The sequence below is a fragment of the Antechinus flavipes genome, chromosome 4, assembly GCF_016432865.1.
Source record: "Antechinus flavipes isolate AdamAnt ecotype Samford, QLD, Australia chromosome 4, AdamAnt_v2, whole genome shotgun sequence".
In the NCBI taxonomy this organism is placed as follows: domain Eukaryota; kingdom Metazoa; phylum Chordata; class Mammalia; order Dasyuromorphia; family Dasyuridae; genus Antechinus; species Antechinus flavipes.
This window is the reverse complement of record NC_067401.1, coordinates 134,087,146-134,114,100: the sequence shown is the minus strand read 5'-3', so window position 1 is coordinate 134,114,100 and position 26,955 is coordinate 134,087,146. Positions and strand designations below refer to the sequence as shown.

The 26,955-nt window shown below is 35.7% G+C and overlaps 2 protein-coding genes across 7 annotated transcripts in view; one reads left to right on the top strand and one right to left on the bottom strand.

Annotated features, from left to right (window-relative positions):
* Window positions 1-3,156, bottom strand: part of IKZF3 (IKAROS family zinc finger 3) — an 84,766-nt gene extending 81,610 nt beyond the window's left edge. The window contains exon 1 of one of the 3 annotated variants that reach the window (XM_051994596.1): window positions 1,414-3,156. In XM_051994596.1, coding sequence (XP_051850556.1) covers window positions 1,414-1,561 — 148 coding nt within the window. In that variant the 5' untranslated portion in view covers window positions 1,562-3,156. The remainder of the gene's footprint in view (window positions 1-1,413) is intronic. The other 2 variants (XM_051994597.1, XM_051994598.1) reach the window with 2 other exon arrangements.
* A 3,350-nt stretch (window positions 3,157-6,506) lies between these two features.
* Window positions 6,507-26,420, top strand: ZPBP2 (zona pellucida binding protein 2). Of its 4 annotated transcripts, XR_007952984.1 has the most exons (10): window positions 6,507-6,873; window positions 7,240-7,305; window positions 8,541-8,666; window positions 13,327-13,488; window positions 15,752-15,970; window positions 16,975-17,060; window positions 20,450-20,627; window positions 21,172-21,300; window positions 22,474-22,594; window positions 26,116-26,420. XR_007952984.1 is itself a non-coding variant. In XM_051992147.1 (9 exons), the coding sequence occupies exons 1-9, from the start codon at window positions 6,627-6,629 to the stop codon at window positions 26,127-26,129; spliced, it is 1,227 nt and encodes a 408-aa protein (XP_051848107.1). In that variant the 5' UTR covers window positions 6,508-6,626; the 3' UTR covers window positions 26,130-26,420. The 4 variants fall into 4 exon arrangements, 1 of the variants encoding a protein (XP_051848107.1); XR_007952985.1 differs by lacking the exon at window positions 7,240-7,305; XR_007952986.1 differs by lacking the exon at window positions 15,752-15,970.
* The last annotated feature ends 535 nt before the right edge of the window (window positions 26,421-26,955 follow it).

The window sequence follows — 26,955 nt, the reverse complement described above, 5'->3', positions numbered from 1 at the left end:
AGAAAATCTTTTTTCTGAAAGTCTATATTTATTACTTTATTTCTAACTATCGCAGTTTTCATATTTAAAAAAATACATAAAAATATATTCAGATTTTCATAGTTATTTTAATCCTACACCTTGATCATTTTAATCTTGAATTCTGCAGAAGCAGGTTATTTCACATGAAAAGACATGTCAAGTGCTCTGATGATCAGACATTTTGAATCTTCCATTCAACAAACCAATATATTGGCTCACCTTTCATCATTTGGTGTTAGTTGACCTGGGAAGATATATTTAATTGGACATAAATATTTTCATGGATCAGAACAGCCCCAAAAATTATTTTTTAAAAACTTAGGAAAAGAAAACAATGCAAATAACCTAAGACTATGATAATTGATCGCACACCCAACTATGCTGTGACAATGCAAGTTACATTACAGTAACTTTTCATATGGCTGAACTTCTAATTGCTTCTAATACTATATAGATCCACATTTGATATTCTCATTCCTAAACACCAAAAAAAGTTTTCATTAACATTAATAGAAATCTTTCACCTGAGAAAGGAAAATAAATTCACAATATTCAAAACACTTAACAGTATTTCAACAACTTGAGGTTTCTACTTGCCATCTTATAAATGAAAGATTTTTTTGTCTAAGAAAAAAACCTAGATTCTTTAAAAATGCATCCCCTTAAAGGAATAGTTTCAATTGAGCTATTTAGGCCATTTTCAAATTTTCTGAAACTTAGATTGCTCATTTTCTCAAAGCTGAAAAAGGCAATTTGAGTGGGATTTTATGATTATCAGAGTTCAGATCTTCATAATTTCAAAGAAACTCACATTGCAAAATTTTCACCAGAAAGATAGTTTTCTAACGAAGTATAAAATGAAAATTTCCCATAAGATGAGCCTAACTTATTGCAAGATGCTTTGGACAATTTTGGTAGGAAGATAAAGAGAAGTTGGAACTAAGTGACCTATACATGCCATCAAAAATAACGTATATACTTTTTTTTCTAAGCTAAATTGCTATTTAAACAAACCCCAAAAGAGTCCATACTCTTTATCTATCCCATGAGATATCACACAACTAATGCTTCAAAATTATCCCAAATCCAATAACCACTTGATGTTCAAAAGAGAGTCTTTTATTTCCTAGTTTTGTCACAATTGGGGCAACCCCAATTTAGGAATTTTTTTGACAACAATTTAGGAAATTTCTAACAACCTCCATGTAAAATCAACTTAAAGAAGACAAAAGGTCTTTGCACCAGAGGGGTGATAGCCTTCCACATTTTGCTCTCTGAGATAGTTCATATTTACTTGATGCAAAATAAATAGAAGTAAAACCGAGAGAAGGGACACCCTTAACTGAGGGAGTTTTTCAAAGACTCCTCAAAAGAATGAGGTTCGCCTCTCACCTTCCATCCTCCTGCTTCTGCTGCTGCTGGCGGTGCTACCTCTGCTAGGGCTGCTGCTGCTGCTCCACGTGCTTCTCCAGAGTCGCTGGGATTCTGCACTGCAGCAGGCGGGAGATTCCCTGAGCAGGGACTTCCCCTCTGGATACATTCGAGTGGCGTCAGCGGAGCTTTAAAGTGACAGGAACTAGGTACAACTTCTGTGTATGAGGTTAGAGCGGCGCTGGCTGGTGGTGGCCTTTTAAAAGACTTATTACAAAGGGATGCCTGAGAATCCTTTTAATTTTCCCTCTTTAAATGTCAAACCTGTGAACCAAAATGTGAGTCGCTGTTTGGAAAAAGAAGGGGTGGTAGAAGAGTGGATGGTTTGTTGTTACTTCGTAAAGGAAACTATGCAATAGTGACTGAATTGAAATAGTTACTTTAAAAACTGTTAGGTTAGAACAGGTATGAAAGTATATTGTTTTAAGGAGTGTTTTTGGTTTGGTTTTCTTGTAATTCTCCATTCAAAGCATTTAGCTTTATGTGCTTAAATGTACTTAAGTCTCCCACAAATTTCTAATACACAACTCATTCGGGATTCCTAAAATTTATATTCCAATTTATTTGTATTATAATTATTTGCATAATTATCTCCACCTACTTTCTCCCCATTCCCATCCAGATAGTGTCTAGTTACCATCTTTATTCCTCAACACTTAACCCATAATATGCTAATGATTAATGTTAAATTTGAGTTGAGTATGTCTTGGACTTAAAAGTAGACTGGGAAGTCATTAGAACTCACTTGGTTCAAAATACTAATACTAAGTAATTAACCTTTTCCTTTCAGATATTTTATTCCTTTATCTTAAACACTACAGTCTTCACATGTTAAAAACTGCCTTTTAAAAAAAAGAAAATTTACCTGTATGTAAGCAAAGCAATGTTTTGGGGGGAAAATTGAAGAAGGTTGGAAATCTCCCTTTGCCTGATTTGCCACTGTCTTGGGGCTATGTTCAGGCAAGCTCTCAGGCACTACACTTGGATCTGCTGAATATTGTATAGTCAAGACTACCAAAATGACAAGTCTCCAATAACAAGATGTTTTAGAAAAGCAAATTATGTGAGAGAGTCATAGTTATGGGTGCAATCTTTTCTTTACTCTGCATATGGAAAAACCCATTTTTATTAAGTTCCAAATAAAAATGATTTGTTTTCAAAAGATATTTTTGAACAGGAGTTCTTAAACTTTTTTGTGTATATCACAGACACCTTTGACAATCTGGGAAAATCTCTCGAATCCTTTTCAAAATGATATTTTTAAATTTACAAGATAAAATACACAAGATTACAAGTTGTATTAAAATAAAGATGTAATGTTTCTAAATTTATGAACCCCTTGAAATATATCAATGGACCAAGACCTGGTTAAGAACCCCTATTTAAAGCTCATAAGAGCTTTCTCTTGTGAAATGGACTAAAACATTTGCACCTGCTTAATCACTAATTTTAAGCCCTAGAAACAGTAAGCAGTAGACAGTGCTTGTATGTCTATGTAGCACATAGACCACATAGCACGCAGACCCCAATATACATTAACATGTGAAGGGGGAAAAAACCTACCTAATAATAGCATGCATTTATGCAGTATTTTGGGGACAGCTAGGTGATGCCCTGTATAGTTTCAAGTCTGACTTCTGAAAGATTCATTTTCAGAAGTTCAAATCTGCCCTCAGACACTTTCTAGCTGTGTTATCCCTATTTTATAAATCAGGTGACTAAGGCCCAGAGAAGTGATGTCACTTGTCCATAGTCACACAGCAAATATTTGAGATGGAATTGAAAACTAGATTTTCCCATTATGTACTTCAACAACAATACTATATGATGATCAATTCTGATGAACTTGACTCTCTCTTCAACAATGAAATGAACCAAAGTAGTTCCATTGGTTCAGTAATGAATAGAAAAAGCTCCACCCAGCGAAAGAACTCTGGGACATGAGTATGAATCACTACATAGCATTTCCAATCCCTCTATTTTTGTCCGCCTACATTTTTTATTTCCTTCATAGGTTAATTGTACATTATTTCAAAGTCCGATTCTTCTTGTGCAGCTAAATAACTGTATGGACATGTATACATATATTGTATTTAACATATACTTTACACATTTAACATGTATTGGTCTACCTGGGGAGGGGTGGAGAGAAGGAGGGGAAAAATTGGAACAAAAGGTTTTGCAATTGTCAATGCTGAAAAATTACCCATGCATATAGCGTGTAAATAAAAAGCTATAATAAAAAAATTAGATCTTCCTAATTTCAAGCCCTATGCTCTAAGCATATACTGCATCCATGTAGTAAGAATTTTGTGTTTAGCATCATAAAATGTACAAAGAAAAATACATCTCAGGGAATAAGGAATAGGAAAGAACTTGTAGTCAGAGAAACTGATCTGAATTTTTAACAAGTAGGACAAGTCACTTAAGTTGCCTGGCCCTTCTTTTTGTTTTGGAAAATTACATTGGTCTAGGTAATCTCTAAATTTCTTTCCAGGTCCAAATTCTATGTGCCCATTATTCTTATTAGAATTTTCTGAAAGGCTCTAAAGTGGCTAACAAAGGCTCTGTCATGGTACCCTCTCCATTTATGAAGTTGAATAATTCATTATACCCCTCTTTTGGGACCTCTTTATTGAACTATGTGCCAAAGACTGTGCAAAATATACAAAGACCAAAAAAAAAAAAAGCCCTGTTAAGGAGCTTAATATTCTTTTGGGGGAAAACATTATGTATTCAGATAAGTTAACACCAAAACCACACAAAGTGAAAAGCAATTTAGTCTGTCCTATAGAAGTCATCAGAATATTACAAAAATGATTCTAAAAGAATTATTGCAGTCTTTATTAGGCATATGCTTTGCTTTTTTGCACATGTAAGGTGTCCTATATTTGAGGTTGAAAGCTAATATTAATGAGGTTACTACATTTGCAGAATATGTCAGAACATATTCACATTTGTGCTAAAGAATGTGTTTTGGTTACTGTGTTTATTTTCCTTTGCCCCTAAATATGTCTTCTACCCAGTAGGCATTTAATAATGTTGACTGAATGGATAAACTAGCATTTTCTTTTAAGGTCATGACAAAATAGTAGCATCTTAACATCTTGTTTTGACTGGAGTTTCAAAGGATAATGCCAATTTCACAGAATTGCTGTAAAACACTCTAATTTTAGTACAGAAAGGGGAAATTTGTTATTTGTTAGTTTCTAAAGGCAAAAATAGTACATCAGAAGTAGCATAAGAGGAACTGTAAAACTTTGCAGGGATGTTGTGAGGATGAATGATTATGTAAAAATATCTCTATATCTTCCCTGCAAATATATTTTATGCATATGTTTTAATCACACAATTCAAGACTATATCTTAAAGTCTGGGTTAAATATTAGATATTTTAAACTCCTACTGTGTAATGTTAATTAAATTGGAAAATGGGTGGAACAAAAATAACCAGTTTCAATGGCCAGTTATTACTTGGCTCATCCCTTTCCCAGGATTTGATTCTTTTTCTATTTCACACCTAACAAAACTTATGTAATTAAAATGTTTATAATCATTTGGGAGATACTGAAAGACTGGGGATTATGGTAATAATGAGTAAAACTGGAATAATACGTTTCTGAGCAACAGAATATAAATTCAGGCTAAATTTACTTCCATCTCCTCTAGAACAAGGGGACAGTTGAGACTGAGACTAGAATCTTGAGACATGGGATAACCGACAAAGGATGGGTCTGACTCACCGAATCACTTTTCACACTAACGCCATATAGGCAAAATTACCACTGACTAAAATTGAAAATCACTGACAAAGGCTCCTCTTGGACTATCTGACATAGTACTAGGACTGGTTCTGCTCAAAGGAACTAAAACTGAAAACCCTCAATCTCACCCTAAATAATCATTCTGCACCCTGTCTGAACCTTGGGTTCTCTCCCACCCACAAACATGCCGAAAATCAGAAACAAGCGGGGGCTGTCCCACTATGGTGAAGGATAGACTACAAAAACGGAAGAGGCCACTCTCTCATTCTCTTCTCTCCCCCCATCTCCATCCCTATTCCCATCCCTACTCCACCATACCCCAGAGGTCTTTTAAAGAGTCTCTGAGGTTTAGCCTTGGTGTTTGGGGCTTGCAGTTATTTGGGGCTGTTTCCGTGCTCTCCAGTAATTTCCTATGGGGGAGTTCACAGTGTTTGGTTAGTCCAGCCATCACAGGGCAAGAAGGAGAGGAGGGGGAAGGAAGGGGTAGCCAAACTCTTGATTGCCATGACAACTGATGACAGTGTCTCCCCTGTAAAACGCGCGCGCGCGCGCGCGCGTGTGTGTGTGTGTGTGTGTGTGCTGTATACATGCTCTCCAGCATCCAGCGCCCAGAGGGTACCGAAAGGAGGGAGGCGGGGGTCTCTTTCATACACACACCCCCAGTTCCAGGTCTTGCTTTGCGCTCGCCCGGCAGCAGGTCTGGATAGGCTTGGGGTGGGAGTGGAAGAATCATGGGTGTTTGCTTTCAGACGAAATTTCGTGGGAAGAAATGGGGAGGGCTTTCCCACGCGAGGCTGGCTCTTCGAGCAGTTCTAGGAGAAACTTGCCCTCATAGCCAGGCGATCCTAGACAGTGGGGGCGGAGGGGGCGGGAGCAGTGTCATCGATCCCTCCTCAGATTCTACCGCTTCCTTCTTCCCTCCACCCCGCCGCTAGAAGAGCCCGCACTCCTTTTCCTCTCCTCTTTTCTTTCTGCATTCTCCTTTCCTTCTGCCTACAATTTAATGAACTTTCCCGTGGGGGCGAGAGAGGTCGCCCTTCGCATGCGCGGGGACCCGCGTCCAGTGCGCGGTCCAGTCCCCACTAAGGAGACTCCGGGCGCGCGACTCGGGTTCCAGCGAGCGCTGCAGCCCCTTGTAGGTGAGGCAACCTCTAGCGCGCGCCCAGTATCCAGCGCGTGGTTCAGCCCAGAACGCGAGATAGAGCTGCCTAAGCTTGACGCAATCCACGAGCGCGCGGCCAAGCGTCCTGCGTGCGCTACATCTCCTAACTCGTGGCCCAGCGTCCAGCAGGCGATCCAGCCTCGAGCGCGAGATACAGGCCTTAGCACTAGATGCACGCCTAGCGTGCGGCCCAGCTCGGAGAGCCGCCCCAAGCATCAAGTGCAGCCCGGGGCGCGCGGCCGACCCCAATGCGAGATGCTGCAGCTTGCTCGAGGCAGGACGACCCGAGCGCGGGCGGAAGGCCCGGAGCGGTTTCCAGAGAACACGTAGTTGGCGGGGTGGCGGCGGGGGGAGGGCGGGCTGAAATCAAAGTGAGAAGGCCATCACCTCCTCCCAATGCCTCCTTCCCACCCCCACCTTCCCTTGGAGGAAAGTCTCTAGCCATGAAGCGAGTCTGGGCCCTGCTCTCTGCAGTGTTTCTTTACCTTTCTGAAGGTAGGCCCGGACAGCATCCCATCCCTCAAAGGAGGAGACCACACTTCTTACACTCCCTGGGATCCCAGACCTCCTCCACCCCGGAGTTTCTTTTGCACTGTTCCAGGATGGAGTTTTCTTAAAGGATCAAGTCTCCTGTCCTCCATTTGATGAGACAGAACGAGGCGCGAGAGATAGGGGGAGTGATTTTGAGCCAGCTGATTAGTGGCAGATCCATGATTAGATTCCTCTGATACTAAAGACCTTATTCATACACTACCGGGGATTAAAATAGTACTGTATTCCCTTTCTTCAGCTTGTTGGCTTTCTTAGCTCCCCCGGATCCTAAAATCTCACTAAAGAGATCTTGTTGGCGTCTTTCCTCAGGAGTAGGAGAGCTGTTTTCTGTCCCAGAAAAAAAAAACTACATTTATGGCAACGTAGAACACCCAGGTAATATGTGAGATCTTTCCACTCCAGGGTGCTAAATCCCACAAAATCTAGCTATTTTGATAATCTTTGTTCTAACCGTATTGCCCTGAAAGGGGAGAAATTGTCTTTATTCCTTGATGAAGGAAAAACAGATTCTGAACTTGAGAGTAACTTTACTGTGTGACAGTCCAAAGTGTCACAGAATGGTAATGTGGTCCTCTTGCTAATTCGGAAACAAAGTAGATCATAGTAGACAGTGGCTATTATTCCAAGTTTCTTACATTTCTATTTATTTCTCCAAACAATGTGCAGCTGTTATATACTTGAACACAGAATTGTCATGACCATGTTTCATGTTTCATAACCATGAAAATTTTGTTCAGTTTCACAATTAGTTAACTCTCTTCCCAAACCTTCCCAACTCCATCTGCCCCTCCAGTTTGTGATACTTTAGGGCTTTGAAGGGTTTCTGAATCTGTACAAGGAAAGATGCTTTACATGTCTTTTCTGATTAATTTTTTTATAAGTTCAAAGTCCAGTGTCGCGGAAAGGAAGGGAAGAATAATGTGAGCAATGTCTAGAACCATGAAAAGATGGAAGGCAGAAGGGATGTGCCAGACTGGGGATACATGACTGTCATCATCCCTGTTCTCAAGGAATTTATTGTGGGGATGTGGAAAAAAAATATCCACAGCTGAGTAAATTCAAAATATATATAAAAAACAAGGTGATGAGGGTGAAGTGGTACCAAGGTTAGGGGAAGGGAAATCTGTCTTCCAGTAGCACTAGAGCTGAGGTTTGAGGGACCTGAAGAGGCGGTAAAGAAAATGTGTTCTGTTTGGGGATGGGGGAAGGATGCAGTATTTGCAAAAATGTTCGAGTTTGGAGATGAAATGTTTTCTAAAAGGGAACAGTAAATGAGCTAGTTTGGTTGAATTGTAGAAGAGGAAAGATTTGTAGAAAGGGAAACTAAAAAGGCTTGGGGAGTTACTGTAATAGGGTCTTACCAGTTTAGGAATATCAATTTAGCAGATTCCTGGGGAATGGACTTAAGGAGGGGAGAAACTGGATTCAAGAAGACTTACCTGGATTGGCTTAGATATTGAAAGGAATTTATTTTTCTTTGGAAATATCTGATTTTTTTAATACTGAAGAGTAATAATTTACCATAGTAATTTAAAGATAGAGAAAGTTAAGTAGTTTTATGTCATTTTACTATAATGCTGAGTGTCACTTACTTTTTTCTTCTACATTAGTGAAAATCTATGTAAAAATGCACCATAATAGTCCATTTCTTGCCTGCATGGATAAAGAGCTTTCTCAAACAGAAATAATAGACCCCATATCTTTTTGGATGGGACCAAATGGAAAGCCTTTAAAAGGTAAATTACTTGAGTACATCTAATTCAAGCCAGTCCATTTATTAAATGTCTACTATAACCTAGTCATTTTATCAGGCACAAGGGAAACAGAGATGAATTAAAAACAATTTGCCTTCATTTTAATAATGTTAGCATTTTTTTTTACAGCATTGGTAATAGGATTATAAAATTTCACTTGCTCTTCCTGCCCTTACTACTCATGGGAATGTAGGATAAGGTCAAGTTCCTCATCTATAAGATGAAGAGGACAGATCAAGTCACCATTTAGGTTCCTTCCAAATCTGTATTTATAATTTTATGATCTTCTGTCTTTGGGGAAGTTATCTTATGTTTGGGTTGCTGCTTTCTGTAAACCCTGGGATAATAGTAACATTGATAATCTACTTTTGAAAACTATAGGGATTAGTTGATGTTAGTAATATTAGGTGTTTATATAATTCTACTCTCAAAGTTTAAATCTTATAAAACCTGAAATTTATCTTCAAACCACTTCTGTGTGCAGGTGTTAAAAGCTTTGGTCCAAGTTTGATGAAGGAAGAGAACAAAATGTTTAAGAAAGAGAAGTTTTGAATGGTCTAGGTTTCTTTATTCATGGAAATCCCTATCATTTTTCTTTTGCAAATTGGCTATTCTTTTTGCACAAATATACATTCCTTGATTGTTTTTTTTTTTTAAAAAGGTCTATTCTCTATATCCCAGAACAACCCAGCCATTCTCCATAAAATACCTTATAAAAAGTGTTCCATGCTTACAGTTAATAAAAGGAATGTTTTTCACTTTATTTCAGAGTGCCCATTTCCTACTTGCTATGTGTTTGACCTGAATCTTTATAACAAATAGTGATTATTAACTGTTAGCAGATTATTTGACCTATCAAAATCATTTCCTGTTAACTGTCATTATGTGAAACTCTGTTGGATGGATCCTTTGTAAAGAATAGTAAATATAGGCATTCTAATTAAACTACATATATTTTTCTCTAGTTTTATATTATGTAGCAAGTGAGAGACAACATGGGATAGTGTATAAAGAAAGCCAACTTCAGAATCACGAAGGCCTGAACTTTTGAATCCTGCCTCATAAATTTACTAGCTGTGTGACTCTGGGTACTTAATCTCTCTGTGCCTCATTTTCCTAGTTTGTAAGATTAAAGGTTTGCACTTGATAGCCTTTAAGGTCCCTTCTAGCCCTAAGTTTATGATCTGATTATCCCTTTACATTATCAGTGAAGAAAATTAAATCTAGAATTATTAAAGGACTTGTCCAGAGTGACTTGAGCAGAGCTGGGTGACGCAGTGGATAGAGCACTAGGCACTGGTTGTAACAAAAATGAAACAAGATACAGTCTCTTTTTAAAGAGTTTGTAATCTAATGGAAGAAAGTAAAATAAGTAACACATGATAAAACAACAATAACGTATGATATGACAAGAGAGGTTGATTGTAAGAGATGTGAAAAGGAGAAATTATTTTAGGAAAAATAAATCAGAGGAGGTGGCATCTGAGCAGGTTTTCTCTAGAAGGGATTTCAAGAGAGAAGAGGGAAAGACAATTTCAGGTGTGAAGAGTGTATACAAAGGCCCAGGTGCAGGAAAGAATAGGATAAGATCAAGAACGTTGAATTTGCTTTTTGGTGGTGGTGAGTTTGATGCTTTTTGTTTTTTCACTAAAGTCACCAAAGCCCAGAACCCTCCCTTTAACAAAGTGTTAATTCAAATTGACTGACATAACATCTAGTAACAATAATGATAGCTAGCATTTATTTAGCTCTTTCAAATATGCAAAGCATTTTACCAACACAATCTCATTTTATCCTCACAACAGCTGTTAAGAGGTAGGTGCTATTTCCATTTTATAGCTGAGAAAACTGAGGCAGACAAAGTTTAAGTGACTTGCCTAGAAGCACAGCTAATAAATGTTTGAAGCCAGATTTGAACATGGGTGCAGCACTATCCATTATATCACCTAACTACAGTACTCACAGTCCATTCCTATAGTCACCTATCTTTCTTTTTTTAAAATAACTTTTTATTGACAGAACCCATGCCAGGGTAATTTTTTACAACATTATCCCTTGCACTCACTTCTGTTCCGATTTTTCCCCTCCCTCCCTCCACCCCTTCCCCCAGATGGCAAGCAGTCCTTTACATGTTAAATAGGTTACAGTATATCCTAGATACAACATATGTGTGCAGAACCAAACAGTTCTCTTGTTGCACAGGGAGAATTGGATTCCGAAAGTATTAATAACCCGAGAAGAAAAACAAAAATGCAAGCAGTTTATATTCATTTCCCAGTGTTCTTTCTTTGGGTGTAGCTGCTTCTGTCCGTCCTTGATCAATTGAAACTGAATTAGCTCTCTTTATGGAAGAGATCTACTTCCATCAGAATACATCCTCAAACAGTACGTTGTTGAGGTATATAATGATCTCCTGGTTCTGCTCATTTCACTTAGCATCAGTTCATGTAAGTCTCTCATGTTCTCTCTGTATTCATCCTGCTGGTCATTTCTTTCTTTTTTTTTTATAATAACTTTTTTATTGACAGAATCCATGTCAGGGTAATTTTTTTTACATTATCCCTTGTACTCTTTTTTGTTCCGATTTTTCCCCTCCCTCCCTCCACCCCCTCTCCTAGATGGCAAGCAGTCTTATATATGTTAAATATGTTGCAGTATATCCTAGATACAATATATGTTGGCAGAACCAAACAGTTCTCTTGTTGCACAGGGAGAATTGGATTCAGAAGGTAAAAATAACCCGGGAAAAAAAACAAAAATGCAAATAGTTCACATTCATTTCCCAGTGTTCTTTCTTTGGATGTAGCTGCTTCTGTCCATCATTTATCAATTGAAAGGCAGTTAGGTCTCTTTGTCAAAGAAATCCACTTCCATCAGAATACATCCTCATACAATAGCGTTGTTGAAGTATATAATGATCTCCTAGTTCTGCTCATTTCACTTAGCATGAGTTCATTTAAGTCTCTCCAAGCCTCTCTGTATTCATCCTGCTGGTCATTTCTTACAGAACAATAATATTCCATAACATTCATATACCACAATTTACCATTCTCCAATCGATGGGCATCCATTCAATTTCCAGTTTCTAGCCACTACAAACAGGACTGCCACAAACATTTTGGCACATACAGGTTCCTTTCCCTTCTTTCATATTTCTTTGGGATATAAGCCCAGTAGAAACATTGCTGGATCAAAAGGTATGCACAGTGTGATAACTTTTTGAGCATAGTTCCAAATTGCTCTCCAGAATGGCTGGATGTGTTCACAATTCCACCAACAATGTATCAGTGTCTCTGTTTTCCCACATTCCCTCCAACATTCCACATTATCTTTCCTGTCATTCTAGCCAATCTGAAAGGTGAGTCACCTATCTCTGAGAGAAAGATGTTTCATTATCTATTCCTTGGGACCAAGAAAGCATTTATTTTGACATCACTTTGATTTTCCTTTAAATTATCAGCTTCTGCTTTCTTTGTATCAGTTGATACAAGTCTTGCCATGTTTCCCCAAATTATTCATATTTATGTCATACAGAATAATAAAATTCTATTATGCCTTATTCCACAGTTTGAATAAAAGGGTAAAAAAAGGGTTGTGACTTTTCTTGTATAATTTTTAAGTAGAAATAGTCAATATTAGCTATATAAACCTATAATGGTGGTTGGGATTGTGGTCCTGAATTCCAGATAAAAGAATAGGTATATCATTTAGTAATTGGGATAAAAACAAAAGGGTTTTTTTGATTTGTTTGTTTGTTTTTTAGCAGGAGAGTGATATGGAAAAGAAATACAGATTGGACAAAATACAGACTGAGGACAGGGAGACAAATTAGAAAGCTATTATAATAATAGTCCAAATGAGAGGTAATGAAAGTCTAAGTCTTTGGAGTTAAAAGTCATGGAAATTGTAGAGATCAAAAGGACAGGACTTGGAAGCTAATTGACTATAAGCATGAGGAAGAAAGAATAGTTTTAAGTTTGACAGGAAGAATTTGTGATATTACTAACGTCACAAGAGAAGTTAGAAGAGACAGATAACTCAGATTTATGGTGCTCCAGAAAAGTGAAATTCCCATCCAAATTAATTTAAGGAGGGGAAGTGTTTTGGTCGTTTCCAGTCATGTCTAAGTCTTAATAACTCCATTTTGGGTTTTCTTGGCAAAGACATTGGAGTGGTTTGTCATTTCCTTCTCCAGATCATTTTACAGTTGAGAAAACTGAGTCTAACAAGGTGATATGACTTACCCAGAGACATATAGGTAGAAAGTATCTGAAGCCAGATTTGAACTCAGGGAGATGAATCTTCCTCACTCCAGCCTTAGAACTATATCAACCTAGTGACTCCATCTGAATTACTGGCTTAGATAAATTAAGTAAGGAGAATTAGTTTTTTTGGGGGAAAAGATTCAGGATTAAAGAACTATAAAATATAAAACATAAAACTGTTATGATACAAAAATGTTCCTAGTTACCTGTTTTTCTGTAAATATAGCAAAATTTCAGAAATACAGTAATACAGAAAACATTAAGATTGTACTAGATTTCATTTAATAAAACTGATTAATTTGATACTGTATTTACATGTATCATTAGATTTTGAATCAGTTATATGCTTAACTCTCAAACTTGCTCTTTCTATTTAGAGAACAGTCATATAAACCTAACTTCAGAAGGAAAGCTAATGATTACAAGTTTTCAAGCATCTTTGTCTGGATCTTACATATGTACTCTTAGTTATAAAATCATCAGTGAAGAAACACAAAAAGAACAAGAGATATATAACATATATACATTTATGGTATTTGGTAAGTAAATAAAAGCATTTCAATCAGTACATATAATACAAAGCTTAGTTGTGTGATTTCAACAGTTAGTGTAGCCCATTAAACTATGATTATAATGTAGAACATGACTAATCTACAGAATGGTTTGCTAGATGTCCCAATGGATAGAATGCAGGTCTGGAATTAGAACTCTTCCTTAGTTCAAATCTGCCCTCAGACACTTACTAACTGTGTGACTCTGAGCAAGTCACTTAACTCTGTTTGCCTCAGTTTCTTCATCTATAAAATGAGCTAGAGAAGGAAAAGGCAAATCACTCTGGTATTTTTGCTAAGAATATCCCAAATGGGGTTAAGAAGAATGAAATATTACTAAGACAACTGACAAACAAAATTCTACAGAACATTTAGGCATGTTTACCTGGTCAAAATCTTAACTTTTTATTAAATACTTTTTTTCATTGCTGAAACCTTCCCCTCATATTGGCCATTAGGCAAAATAAGTTGGTGCAAAAACAGAAAATCTGTCTACAAAAATTGCTTAAATATTAAAATATTAACTCTAGAAACTCCTGACTTTAGAACACTGGAGCCAGAAAGTCATTGCCAAGAATGGAAAAGTCCATTTCCCAAATTTCTTTGTCCCTTGTCTAGACTAAGGGGAAAATAAGCCTTAAAGTATAAGAAAATTTCTAAGAACTCAGAGCTCATACAGGCAAACAGCCATCATTGCTTTTATGGGGAAGATAGATAAATCATTCCTAGAATTCCTAGAATTCCAAGAGGAAGAAAGTATATACTAATAAAAGGGTCCAAAATTGTGCTAAAGAAGGAAGCCTTCTAAAAGACTAACTAGCAAGGGAGGTAGTTCCTGGACAAAAATCTATTATCTTGCCCTGTTTCCCAGAATAGCCAGCCATTTTCAATGAAAATTTAGGCATTGAGGACCAGTGTCAGAAAGGAAGATTCTTGCATCAAAGTCTGTGGCACTGCCAAATAGTTAAGCATCAAAACCTGAGATGATTTTATCATTAGAAATGGCCTTAACAAAGAAGTATAACTATCTGCTTTGCCACTATGACCTAAAGAACATGAAACTTTTCCCTCTGATTTGTAGCTGAAACTTTTCAAATGTGTTGTCTCCTACATTACATTGTCACATTCGTTAGAATGTGAGATCTTTGAGCTCAGATACTATGTGGGTTTTCTAAGTGTATTCCCAGCATTGAGTACCATGTTTTGCATAAATAAGTGTTTAATAAATGCTTCATGTATTCAGTCAATCAGAAGTTGCTGTATCATCTCAGTAAGGCATATGTCTTTTAACAAGGAAACAGAATACATGTCTCTCGGGAGCCAGAGCACACATTTAGCTCTATGGGAGCTGTGCCATAAAAAGAATTCCAGAAAATCAGGGATTCTTCCAGTTACCACATTCAGATCCTTTTAATATCTACAGGCAGAAAATAACCATCATGTTTTACAATTTTGAACTGATAGCTGTAACACTAGTCTACTCATTCAAAATCCCCCCCTCCCCAATTATCATTGTTCATTTCCACAGCTCTATTTCAAGGAAATAATGACAGCAGCAAATAGGAGAGAATAGTTTTGTTTTTTCACTATTCCAATCCTATTTCAGAACAGGCCTATAAGTATAGAAAATAGCTAAGGGAAGTGAGAAAAGGTTTACTTTTCTTAAAATTTACCAATTACCAGCTTACAGAAGTTACTTGTCGATATGTGCTAAGTAAGTAATTACTTTAGCCAGGTGAAAAGAATATAATATCCCTCTAAGAGCCTCTCTTTTGTAACAAAAAAATTACATAAAACTGACCTCCAAAACGACCTCTTTATGTCATTATCTACTATTATGGCCCCAGCCTTTTTACCGAGAGCAGGCAGATATATTATCTGGGGGGGGAAATTATATTATCTGGGGCAAAAACTGGTTCTTTCTAAGTTCCAATTATCATTTAGTGTTGTTTTCACTTCCATTCTTATAGTCATTGTGTATTTTGTTCCTCTTGTTCTGCTTTCTTTGTTCCGCATCAATTCCTATAAATCTTCTCATTTTCCTCTGTATTCCTCATAAGTCATCATTCTTTATGGCACAATAATAAGAATAGTGATTTTTATTATTATGACTATTTATGGATATCAAGTGAAGGACAAGGTGGCAAAGCATTTTTTCTGAGTTGGTAAATGTTGTTTATTTGCAACTCTGATATGTGTTGCAAAGAAAATCATACTGAACATACATTATTCATGTATCCATCTGCTTTAGGATACCAGGAACCCGATTTTGCATATCAAATGACAGTACGATTTACCACAGATTCTTGTAATGGAAAAAAAAATTCTCAGTTCTTCAAATTACTGATAAGGATATTAGATGAAATCATCATTGATTTGACATGCTACATTGAAGAACCATCATATAAATGCCATTTTCTCGAAATTCCAAAACATGGTCTCAAGGAGGAACTATTTATAGCCTTTCAAGGTAGAATTTTAAAGTATTAAATTTTTAATTTAATTTAATTGGTAGCATAAATCTGATCTATAACAAACCATTAAATAGTGGCATAATTAGCCTTAATTGCTTTGTAATAGAATTTGTTGAATTGGTTCATTCATGTCCAACTCTTTGAGACCAGGATTTTCTTGGCAAAGATGCTGAAGTGATTTGCTGTTTCCTTTTCCAACTCACTTAACAGATCAAGAATTGAGGCAAATAGGGTCAACTTATTTGTCCAAGATATCACAGCTAGGAAGTGTCTGAAGCCAAATTTGAACTCAGCAAGACAAGTCTATCCACTGAGCCACCTAGCTGCCTCTATGTAATAGAATACTTCTGGCTAAGTTATATCTTCTAAATACCATATTTAATATTAAAGCTACAGGGTATGGGTAACAAATGTTGACTAGCTTTGTACAGGTTAAAGTTTTTAATTCTTAAATTACTGTCATTTTCCTCACTGTATTATTTCACTAATTTTGGATTCACTTAAATTTTGATTTTTGTTACTCTTTGTAAGCCAACCTGATCATACAGAATATATATAACCTTTAGCAGTGCTGTTGATTTACTGAATTACTGTACTGTAGGATAATGTTATTTTAAGGGAAACATAAAAGCTTTAATTTGGTGTCAAAGGGACTAGTTAGTCCCTTTATATATATGAATACATGAATTTCAGCATTGGTACTTACTACCCATGTAACCCTGGTGACTTACGTCCTAAGCTTCATTTTCTTTATATGTAAGATGAGAAGGCTGAAATACATGATACTTTAAAGTGCCTTCCAACAAAATCCTCCTAAAGAATTGACCTGAAAAGTCTGTTCCTTGTCATTTCTCTCATTAGCCTATAGGTGGAGTAAAAGCATAGTTACCAATGATTACCCAGAAGTACCTCACTTCATTTTTAGGATTGTGGTTCCTTGAACATTTTTGGAATGTCTGATGCCACAGTCCTTATTGACTTTGTTATCCTTTCTCTCTAGTAAGACCTTTCTCACCAGAGCGGAAAGCAGCTTGCAGTAAACTTTCTGTTGACTGTGAGGAAATCACTAACAGTAACGTTCACCAGGTGGGAATTCAGTACAAGGTGGAAAATACGTGAAAAATATGATTCAATTGCATATTAAAACCAGCTAAGTCCATTTAAAAACTTTCTGTTTGCATAACAGCCTCTGCTATTTTCATAACAAAGTCTTAAGGTCAAATAGATTTGAAGCAGATTAAAGAAAAAAAGCTTAAATGACAAGTATCATATTTTATACTTGAATTTCTAAAGTAGTCTTGGGAGGTGAGATATTTGTGAGGTACAGAGCATTTTACATAATTATTTCACTATGCATTATCTCATTTGATAAAAAAGATGGTATAAAGTGCTTTGTAACTCTTATTCCACTATAAAAATGGGTCACCACTAACATGCTATGTCTCTTTTTCACATTTCCTAAAAATTAAACACCTGGAATGTATCATAGTTCCTTCTCATTATACATGATACTGTTAATTTTTTTTTCCATGATAACAGAACAGGATTTTGAGTCTTTATTCTTCAGATAGTGTTGAGTTACAACTAGAACAAGCATGATTTTATTCTCAGAGGTTAGGGATCTGTTCTAAACATGGAGTATATTTAAATATGAGGAAACTGAGGGTCAGAGATTACATCTTACTTGCCCTTGTTTACATACCTAATAAGTGTCACACTTAAGTCTTCCTAATTACAAATCCAACATTCTTCTTCCCAACACCATATTGCTTCCTTCTTTAGCAGGGGAATGATATGATCACAGTAGTACATTAGGAAGATTAGTCTGGCAGTTTGAGTGGAAGATGGATAACGTAGGGATAGATTGCAGGTGAGATGACCTCACTAGGAGGTCATTATATCAGTGGAGTCAAGATCGTAAATCAGACAACTCGAGCTCCAGAGAGAGTTTAAGAATAGAGATATAAATTTGGGAATTATTTCATTTTCAAGAGGTAATAATTGACATGTAAGTAGGTAAGAGGAACATAAGACAGGAAAGAGTATAGAAAAAATAGAGAAGACAAGAAGGTCTAGGATAAAACCTTAAAAAATATTCAAAATTGAGCACCAGCCCTGAAGTCAGGAGGACCTGAGTTCAAATGTGACCTCAGACACTTAACACTTCCTAACTGTGTGACCCTGGGCAAGTCACTTAACCCCAGTTGCCTCAGGGAAAAAAAAAGAATACTCAAAATTAAGAATGATCATGAGGAACTAGAATGGGAGGACAAAGATGAAAATGATATCACAAAAATCAAGGGAGGAAAGGATGTCAAGAAGAAGGAACTGATTTATAATAATATGCAACACAGACATTAACTATCTCCCTTCTGGGGCTAACTCTTTTTTGTTGAGGCAACTGGGGTTAAGTGACTTGCCCAAGATTACACAGAGAGGAAGTGTTAAGTGTCTGAGGTCACATTTGAACTCAGGTCCTCCTGACTTCAAGGCTGTTGCTCTATCCAGTGCACCACCTAGCTGCCCCTGAAGTTAACTCTTAGCACAGTTCCTGGCACATAGTAGGTGCTTAAAATATATTTATCAACTGATTAACTTTCAAGCTCTGAATCTATGATTCTATGATCCAATGAGAATAGGGGCAGAAAAAAGATCTAAATTTTGATTGCTACAAAAGTTCCATGATTTTTATCAATGAGAGCATTCCCTTTACCAAGGAGATTGGAGTTTCTCCATGTCTTATTAGACAATTTCATGTGTTGCTGTGATTTTAAAAAAAAATCTGTTGGTGATCAATGCTTTGTTAGTAGCCTTTCTAATGTTAACTAGAATAGTCCTAAGACATGACCTGTTGCTAGTCTTACACTACAGTGACCTGCCAATCTTTGAGTTCAGATGATTCTTTTTTTTTTTTTTCTGATGATTCTTAAGAATCATTATGTCATGAAAACACATCAATATCTTTAGTGGAAACGCAAAAAAATACAAACTGATTTTGGTATTAATGTAGGACTATTGACTTCTGTTACAAAATGACATTTCAGGTGAAGGTCAGAGAGAGAGAAATGATTTTGTTCCCTTTCTGCATTTTCCAAGAGGCAAAAGGGGAAAAGTGAAGGACTTCTCAAGAAATGTGTTTTTTCCTACAATCTCAGAAAGGCTTACTACTACTACTATTGTGATCACCATCAATCTAGGGATATGTCTATTGCCTTTGCCAATTGACTTCCCAATTTCCTAGTTCTTTCATATAATAAGGATCAACCAATGACTGAAAGGGGCATATATTTTGTGGGGGTAAAAATAAACCAGAGTTTCATGTTGTTTATAATCAGGCTACTCAAAATCTGAAAGAAACATGCCCTTATACTTGATTGACTATATTACTGCCCCTTCTATCTTGTGATTTTATCAATCAGATTGGAAGAAGTTTAATTATTAAATAATCTCCTTGTTCAAATTGTTTTGTCCCTCAAACAAAAACCCATATATCAAACCAGGCTAAAGATTTGAAGGGAAAAACGACCAAGAGAAAATTACATTGAAACCCAAGTAATTATTTTATCCATATTACTATTTTGTAATCTCCTTGAGATCAGTTATTTAAGGTTTTGAATCATCCATGTTACCATGACTCTTCACTAACATGTAATTCCAATTTAAACCAGCAAATATGTTCTAAATGCCTACTATATACAAGTTCTAGAAATGAAAAGACAAAAATGGAGTACACTGCCCTCTAGTAGCATACATTCTATCAGCAGGTTACAACATAATACACAAATAAGTATGATATAAGGAAAATTGAGGGATATACTAGTCACCAAGGGATCAGATAGACTAAGATTTAAAAGAAATTAAGGATTCTAGCTTATGGGCATGAGGAGAAAGTACATTGTAGGCAGGGAGAATAGCTTGTGGAAGAATTTTGAATTAGAAAAATAGTTCTTAGTCCAATTTGTCTAAAAGAAAGGAAAGGCAGATGAGATAAAACAAATTGGTAGGCAGAAGAAAGGCTGGCAGAGGGGAGGTTTGAGGTCCAGTCTAAGGCGTTTTCCTTTTATCCTCAAAGCAGTAGGAAGCCAGTGAAGATTTTTGAGTAAGAGAGTGACACAGACCTGTACTTTAGGTAAATTATTTTGAATTTATTGAGGAGATATATTACAGAATAATCATGTTCAAATCATATCAAAGACATTTACAAAATAAGTTTCCTTTAAGTGAAATTTAAAAATAACATGCTTTGTGACCATAAAATATGTAGATGTGAAATTATTATTACAAAGGTCTTCCTTCTTGAATTTGAAATGATATATAAAAATTAATTTCCACTGAACTCTTCAGGAACTCCTTTATTGTACAAAATATCATATACTGGTTCTGTATTATTTTTTGCTCTGCTTACTAAAAGGGAAGCACTAATACAAGCTTTTAATAATTGATTGTTCTTCTTTCTGATATTTTCCAAATCTTAGGCAAGAAATCGCATAGAAGAGTTCTTTCTCAAACAGACAAATATTTTGAAACATGAATTTAACTATATACCAAATATCCATTATGTCGAACACAGCTTTAAAGTAATACGCATTGACAGCTGTCAACCAGGCTTTGGGAAAAATGATATTCTACATAGTGACTGTGCTAGCTGCTGTGGTAATTATAAAATCAGAATACCTACCTTTTAAAATAATGTCATTATCAGAATAATAGATAAATAACGAACTTAACTGTGTTGAATATTGAATTGCACATCTTTCTACCATGTTTATCCCATGATTATCTTACATGTAGCTAAAGGAAGTAAAAGTTCATGCTTAGAGTTCCAAATAATGATCTTACTGTTAGTGTTCACTAATGAGACTCCATTTGGATTAGTCATAATATAGGTGACTATTCAGTGAAGTGGACTTGAATAGTTCTATCAAGAGCAAATTGAGAAGTTCAGTGTATAATATAAATAGAGCACTACAAAAATACATTGTAAAAGCAGCTAAAATAAAAACTAGTAAAAATAATCAAGTTAAAATTAGAATATCTGTCCCTTTTATCTAGTCATCTCACTATAGAATTTGAAGCACTATCAGAAATCAATCAGCTGATTGACCAAATGATCCTCAGTCTAAAAGTTGCTTGAACTAAATAGGTTATATTTACCATAAGTGTGTAAATCTACTCTGTATATTTGTTTTTTCTGTAGTGGTTTGTGATCCAAGAACATATAGTCCTAACACTGATGTAACTTGTCAAGCCTGCTTAACTGTCCACATCTATGGAGCTAAAACTTGCCATAAACCCAAACCAAAAACTGGAAAATTGAAGACAAGAGGTGAAAACATTATTACTTGGTTTGTGGAGGGGAAGAGAAGATTTGGAGAGGGAGCAAGGTCATCTGTTCACATCAGATTTCACCATAGCTACTATACCCTTGAATCTTCAGAAGAGACTAATTCTGAATGTTCTAAAGGATGGCAAATATGCATTTTTCAGGGACTAGATAATCTGAATATCATAAGACTATAAAGAAAACCAGATTTAGGAGATTTTTGGTTTGTGCAAGTAATAGAGTCCAGCTACTGCTCTGTGCTTTGCTTTAAAATAAAAATTAAAGGGGCTGTATAAAGTTCAAGAAAACTGATAATACTAAGGTAAAATTACTGTAGAAGCAATATGATAACATATGTTTGAAATTATGTTGGTAGGCTGAAAATACTTCTATAACATGAACAAAAACTTATTTTATTCTTTTTATTTTTGTTTCAATTTTTTTTGATATATTCAATTGTTACAAAATCAGCTATTCTGAAATTGACTTTTTTTTATCGATGTACTGACATTCTAAAAAATTTTTAATAGAAAATCTGGAGGAGGGATGCTTTGTTTTTTGAAAATTATAAATGTGTGATGACTTTTTGATGTGTCTTCCAAAAGATATCTTGTCCCTTCCTCTTCTTATTTGCATATTAATTGCTGCTTGTTTTTAATAGTAGTTTTCTTAATGTTAAATACAATTCAGCTATTATTACTAAGTCCCTCTCTTTGTGCAATACATTTGTGCCTATGATTCAAGGATAAATAAAATCCACTCCTTTTCTTCTAGTAGCCGATAGTATATGAAGTGAATTCACAAATAAGAATAATATTTAGCAGAATGTTCAGGAAAATACTGGCAGGGATTTGAGGAAATCTCTCTTCCAGCTGAGATCAGGAAAGATTTCATGGAGGAGGTAGTGTCTGATCTGAACCTTTAGAAAAAAAGGGAAAGTGTTCAGCAGTGGATATGGGGAGGAGAAAGTCCTGTCTAATCATAATGATTGATTTGGATATAAGAAAGAATGTGAACAATGGGCCAATTTATTTAGAATCACCCCTACACACACACACACACACACACACACACACACACATATATACACATGTATACATATACATCTAGAGGATTAGAGATAGATTATCAAGAATCTTGAATGCCAGGATAAAGAATTTATACTTTATTTGGTAGATGATGTAAAACTGAAGTTTTGAGTGGAAAAGTACTGAGATATAAGTGGTCTATAAAGATTATTCTGATAATGAGGCGAAGGACAGCTTGGAGTGGGGAAGACTAGAAGCAGAAAAACCAGGTAGGAGCCTATTCTATTTGATCAGTTCAAGGGGCTTTAAGGGTGGGATCTAAGCTGGTGTCCAGAACAAACGAAAAGAAGAAATAAATGCAAAAGAAATAAATGCCAGTTAATAGGGCAGAGCAACTGATTGGCTTTAAGCCAATAAGTAAAAAATGAACTCCACAGTTTCAAATATGGATGACTAGAAAGATAGTGAACCAGTGACCTAAAAACTCAAACTCACAGTCTGATGGGATGTGTGTAACATAAGACAACAGATGGAGATATCCAGTAGACAGATATATGGAATGGCGCCTACAAAGTAGTTGAAGCAATAAGATACAGATTTGAAAGTTATTGACATAATGGTGATAATTGAACCCATAGCATGTAGGAAGAGTAGCATTAATAGGTAGGGCTTAAATTATTTAAATTCCCATATATATTAATATTGACATCTTAACTCCATGAACCTTTTTAGCATTTCTTTTAAAACTTTAGTCATCTTTTTAAATAAGTAAAAGAATGTGGTTTTAGTAAGGGACTTTGCAAATTATTCATGTTTTGAAAATGGTCACTATTACCTTCACTTTTTTCAAAGCTTGTTAGCTTTGTTTTTTGTTTTGTTTTGTTTTGTTGTTGGTTTATTTCTGCGATGTAATAACTGACTACATTATCTTTTCAAAGTTATATATGGGAAATTTACAGCATCTTTAACTCATATGACAGTGATAAGAACTGGCTCACTTTTCACCTAGATTTACTGTAATATTACCCTGTAAAATAATCTTTGTTAAGTAGGTCACAGACTGTGTCTACTTGAATCTAAAGTAAAAATCTCGTGTTTCATGGTTTTGTCCTTAACTGTAGGTAAAAATAAAAGATCTTGTCAAAGTGTGAAGGAAAGGATGTTTTAAAATTATACTTTTTTGCAAATGGAAAGCTTGTATCACCCTTCCCAGAATGAAACAATATATAGTTCTTATTTGTGTACTTGTATTATATTATGCAAAAGCTAGATTTCAGTTAGTTAAATTTTAAAGGACATAACTAATTATTAAATTAATAGCTACTTAGTATGGGTATTTTTGCCATTTAATGTTCATGACTTTTTCTCTTTAACAATATTAAATTGTACAATTTATAACAGAATTCTGTACGTAACACACAGAGTTAATCCGATCAGTATATGTTGATTTTATCTATATATAAGCATCTCTATGAGTTACTATCATATATAAAATCCATTGCTTAAATGTTTATGTAAATGAGACTTTTAGGCCATTAGTATGATAGGTGGTCATAGAAAAAAATAAAGGAATTCTAAAAGCAGTTCTACAGTTTCAAGAACTATGAATATAACATCTGTTCTGATGTAATTATATGGATTTGACCCTGCCAAATGCCTTTTAAATATGTTAGCATTCTAGTCATTGGTATATGCTTTATGGCCCCCTGTTATGCTATAATCCCCTTATCAGCCCTATAAAGCAGAGATGTTTACTTTATTATAATTATAATATTATTATTATAATTATATAATTAGTTTATTATAATTGAAATCTTTATATCATAATGGTGATAGAAATAGAAAACTAGCTTTGATACCCAGAAGACCTGAGTTCTAGGCCCATTTATGACACAGCTTGGAAAGTCCCTTAATTATCAATATACTGAGTGTATCTTTTTAAGACTATTAATTGCAAAGATAAGATGCTAGCCTATCTTGGTAGAAAGTTTCCTGTCTTGTTAGTTCCCTTTACAATAAAATTATAGATCCAGTCCCTATTCCCATTCCTCTTTACATAGTGGTGCAGAATATTTTTCCCCCCAAAGGACCACCCCTTTCTTCAAATTAAGAGCCCTACACACACAAAAAAATTTATCTTATTTTAAAATGAGAAATAAATGCTTCTCTTCTTTAAAAAAAAATTAACCAATAACAAACCCACAACATGCAAAATTGAGAGATAAATTTTAATACACATTATAAAAAAAATGCTCTCTACTTTAGTATTATGCCAATTATAAGTGTTAAAGGAGAAAAACAGGGAGCAAACAGAAGCATGGGAGCAGAAGAGGAAAGACAAGCAAGAAACAAAGAGAAAAAGAGAAAGACAGAAAAAGAGAGAGAGAACAACTTTGCTATCTATTGAATCAAGTTCAAAATAGTTAGGCACTCAAGACCTCTACAATCTAGACCTAAATTTCCTTTCTAATTTCATTGTCTACTTCTACTTTTACACTGGGCAGAGTTGACATCTGATGTCACATGCAGATTGAAGCTTCTAGATTTCTAGATTTTACTAAAGCCATTCATTTGAATCAGAGAAGTCTCTTCACTACTTCCCAAATAGTCCATTCTTATTTTTATGTGCACACTTCTCCTGATCCATTCCCTCTTCTTGGAATGGCTTCTCCTTTCTATCTTCATGTCTTATCTGTCTATTCATCCATCCATCCACCAATCATCCCACAAATTTCTCCCTCTTATAACCTTTTTATCATTTTCTTTACCACTTTGATGTTTAGTTTTATACATTTTTAAGATTTTATTTCTGATTCAAGTTCCTCCTATAAAAATGAGATGATCTTAACAGTTTTCCAATTCTTAAAATTCTGTTTCATTTCTGTATGTCTTGAATCCTAAGATTGTCAGTCCTTGAGGAATGAGTGAATGAATAAAACATGGGTTAAACCTTTACTATGTGCAAAACACTGTGCTGGAGACATATATAGGAAAATAAAATTGTATTTAGTTGTATCCAACTTTTTGTGATCCCATTTGGGGTTTCCTTGGCAAAGATATTTGAGTGATTTGTCATTTTCTTCTCCAGATCATTTTACAGATGAGAAAATTGAGGCAGTGTTAAGTGACTTGTCACACAGCTAAAAAGTAACTCAGGCTAGATTTGAACTCAGGAAGATGAGTCTTCTTAGCTCCTGATCTGGTGTTCTATCCACTGTACTACCTAAGTAGTACATAAAAATATAAAAATCAGAATAGTAAAATAGTCCCTGTTTTCAAGGAGCTCACAGTCAAATGCAGGAGGAAACGGGAAGATTTCAGCTGTACTTCATCTGGAAAAGTCCCTTGGTCCTTAGGTTAGAGGGACAAAGTAGATGTTAGTGCTTCTTTTTTATGTCATTTTGACTGATAAAAACATAATTTCTGATGTTGAGCTGTGTGACAGCGCCTTGAGGACTGGTGATGGTATTCCTTTTGTATTCCTCAATGGTACATAGCACCATGTTACAATACTATAGCAGACAATTATCAAACATGTTGATATTTGAAAGTATTTACCAGGGGTAAATTTTTCTCATCAGACATAACTTTTGGGGAATATTAGTGAAATATCAATGCAAATACCCACCTTCTTTTACCCCCTACAAAAAATAAGCAATCAAACTGTTAGAAGTGGTTAGCATTTTAAAAAACAAACAAGCAGATGTTAGGCTTTTGTTTTATGGAAACGGTATACCCGAGGAACAGTGTGAAGTAATATTTTTTTTTACCTTTGTCTCAATTGGCACAGCTGCAGCTTTGTGAAATAAGACCCTGAAAAATCAGAGAAGTCATATCATGTGATGTTAAAGAAAACCGGAGCTATGACAGAGACAATTCAGCCATCTTGTCCAGGGAAAGCCTGTGGCCTGGCTCCCTCAAGGGACTGGGCAGGTCACATGAGCTCTGGGGTTCTCCGAAGTTCCAGGTCCCTCAGTTTCTGCCCATCAGAGGAGTTGTAGTTAAATGGATTTTATTTTATTTTTTGCTGCTCCAATATTATTTTCTGAAACCACTGAATTGTTAATAATAAATTACTGAACACGTTGCTCCTCATTTGTTTTGATTTGTTGACAATTTCTGTATCTGTGCATTGTCCCTGTGGTACTATGCTATGGTTTCCCCGTGCCATCCTCCCAAGCTTTCTTCAAAGCAAGGGGAAGGTCTTATGAGTCTATTTGGCACAGAAGAGCAAGCAATTTTGAGGATTTAATAATTGACTTAGTGGATAGAGCACTAGACCTGACTCATCTTCCCGAGTTCAAACCTAGCCTTAGATACCTGCTAGTTGTGTGACTCTGGACAAGTCACTTAACCTTGTTAGCTTCAGCTTCCTCATCTATCAAATGAAAAGGAAATAGCAAACCAGTCCAGTATCTTTGCCAAGAAAACCCCAAATGGAGTCATGAGGAATGGAACATGACTGAAAAATGATTGAACAATGAATAAGTGGAAACATTTTATTTATTGAAGAAAAAGAAAACATACAATAATTAGAGTACTCAGCAATGTTGAACACATAAGTGCTTACCAAATGCTCTTTTGAATTGTGTGTGTAATATATATTTGCCTGGGGTCACACAGCTAATGT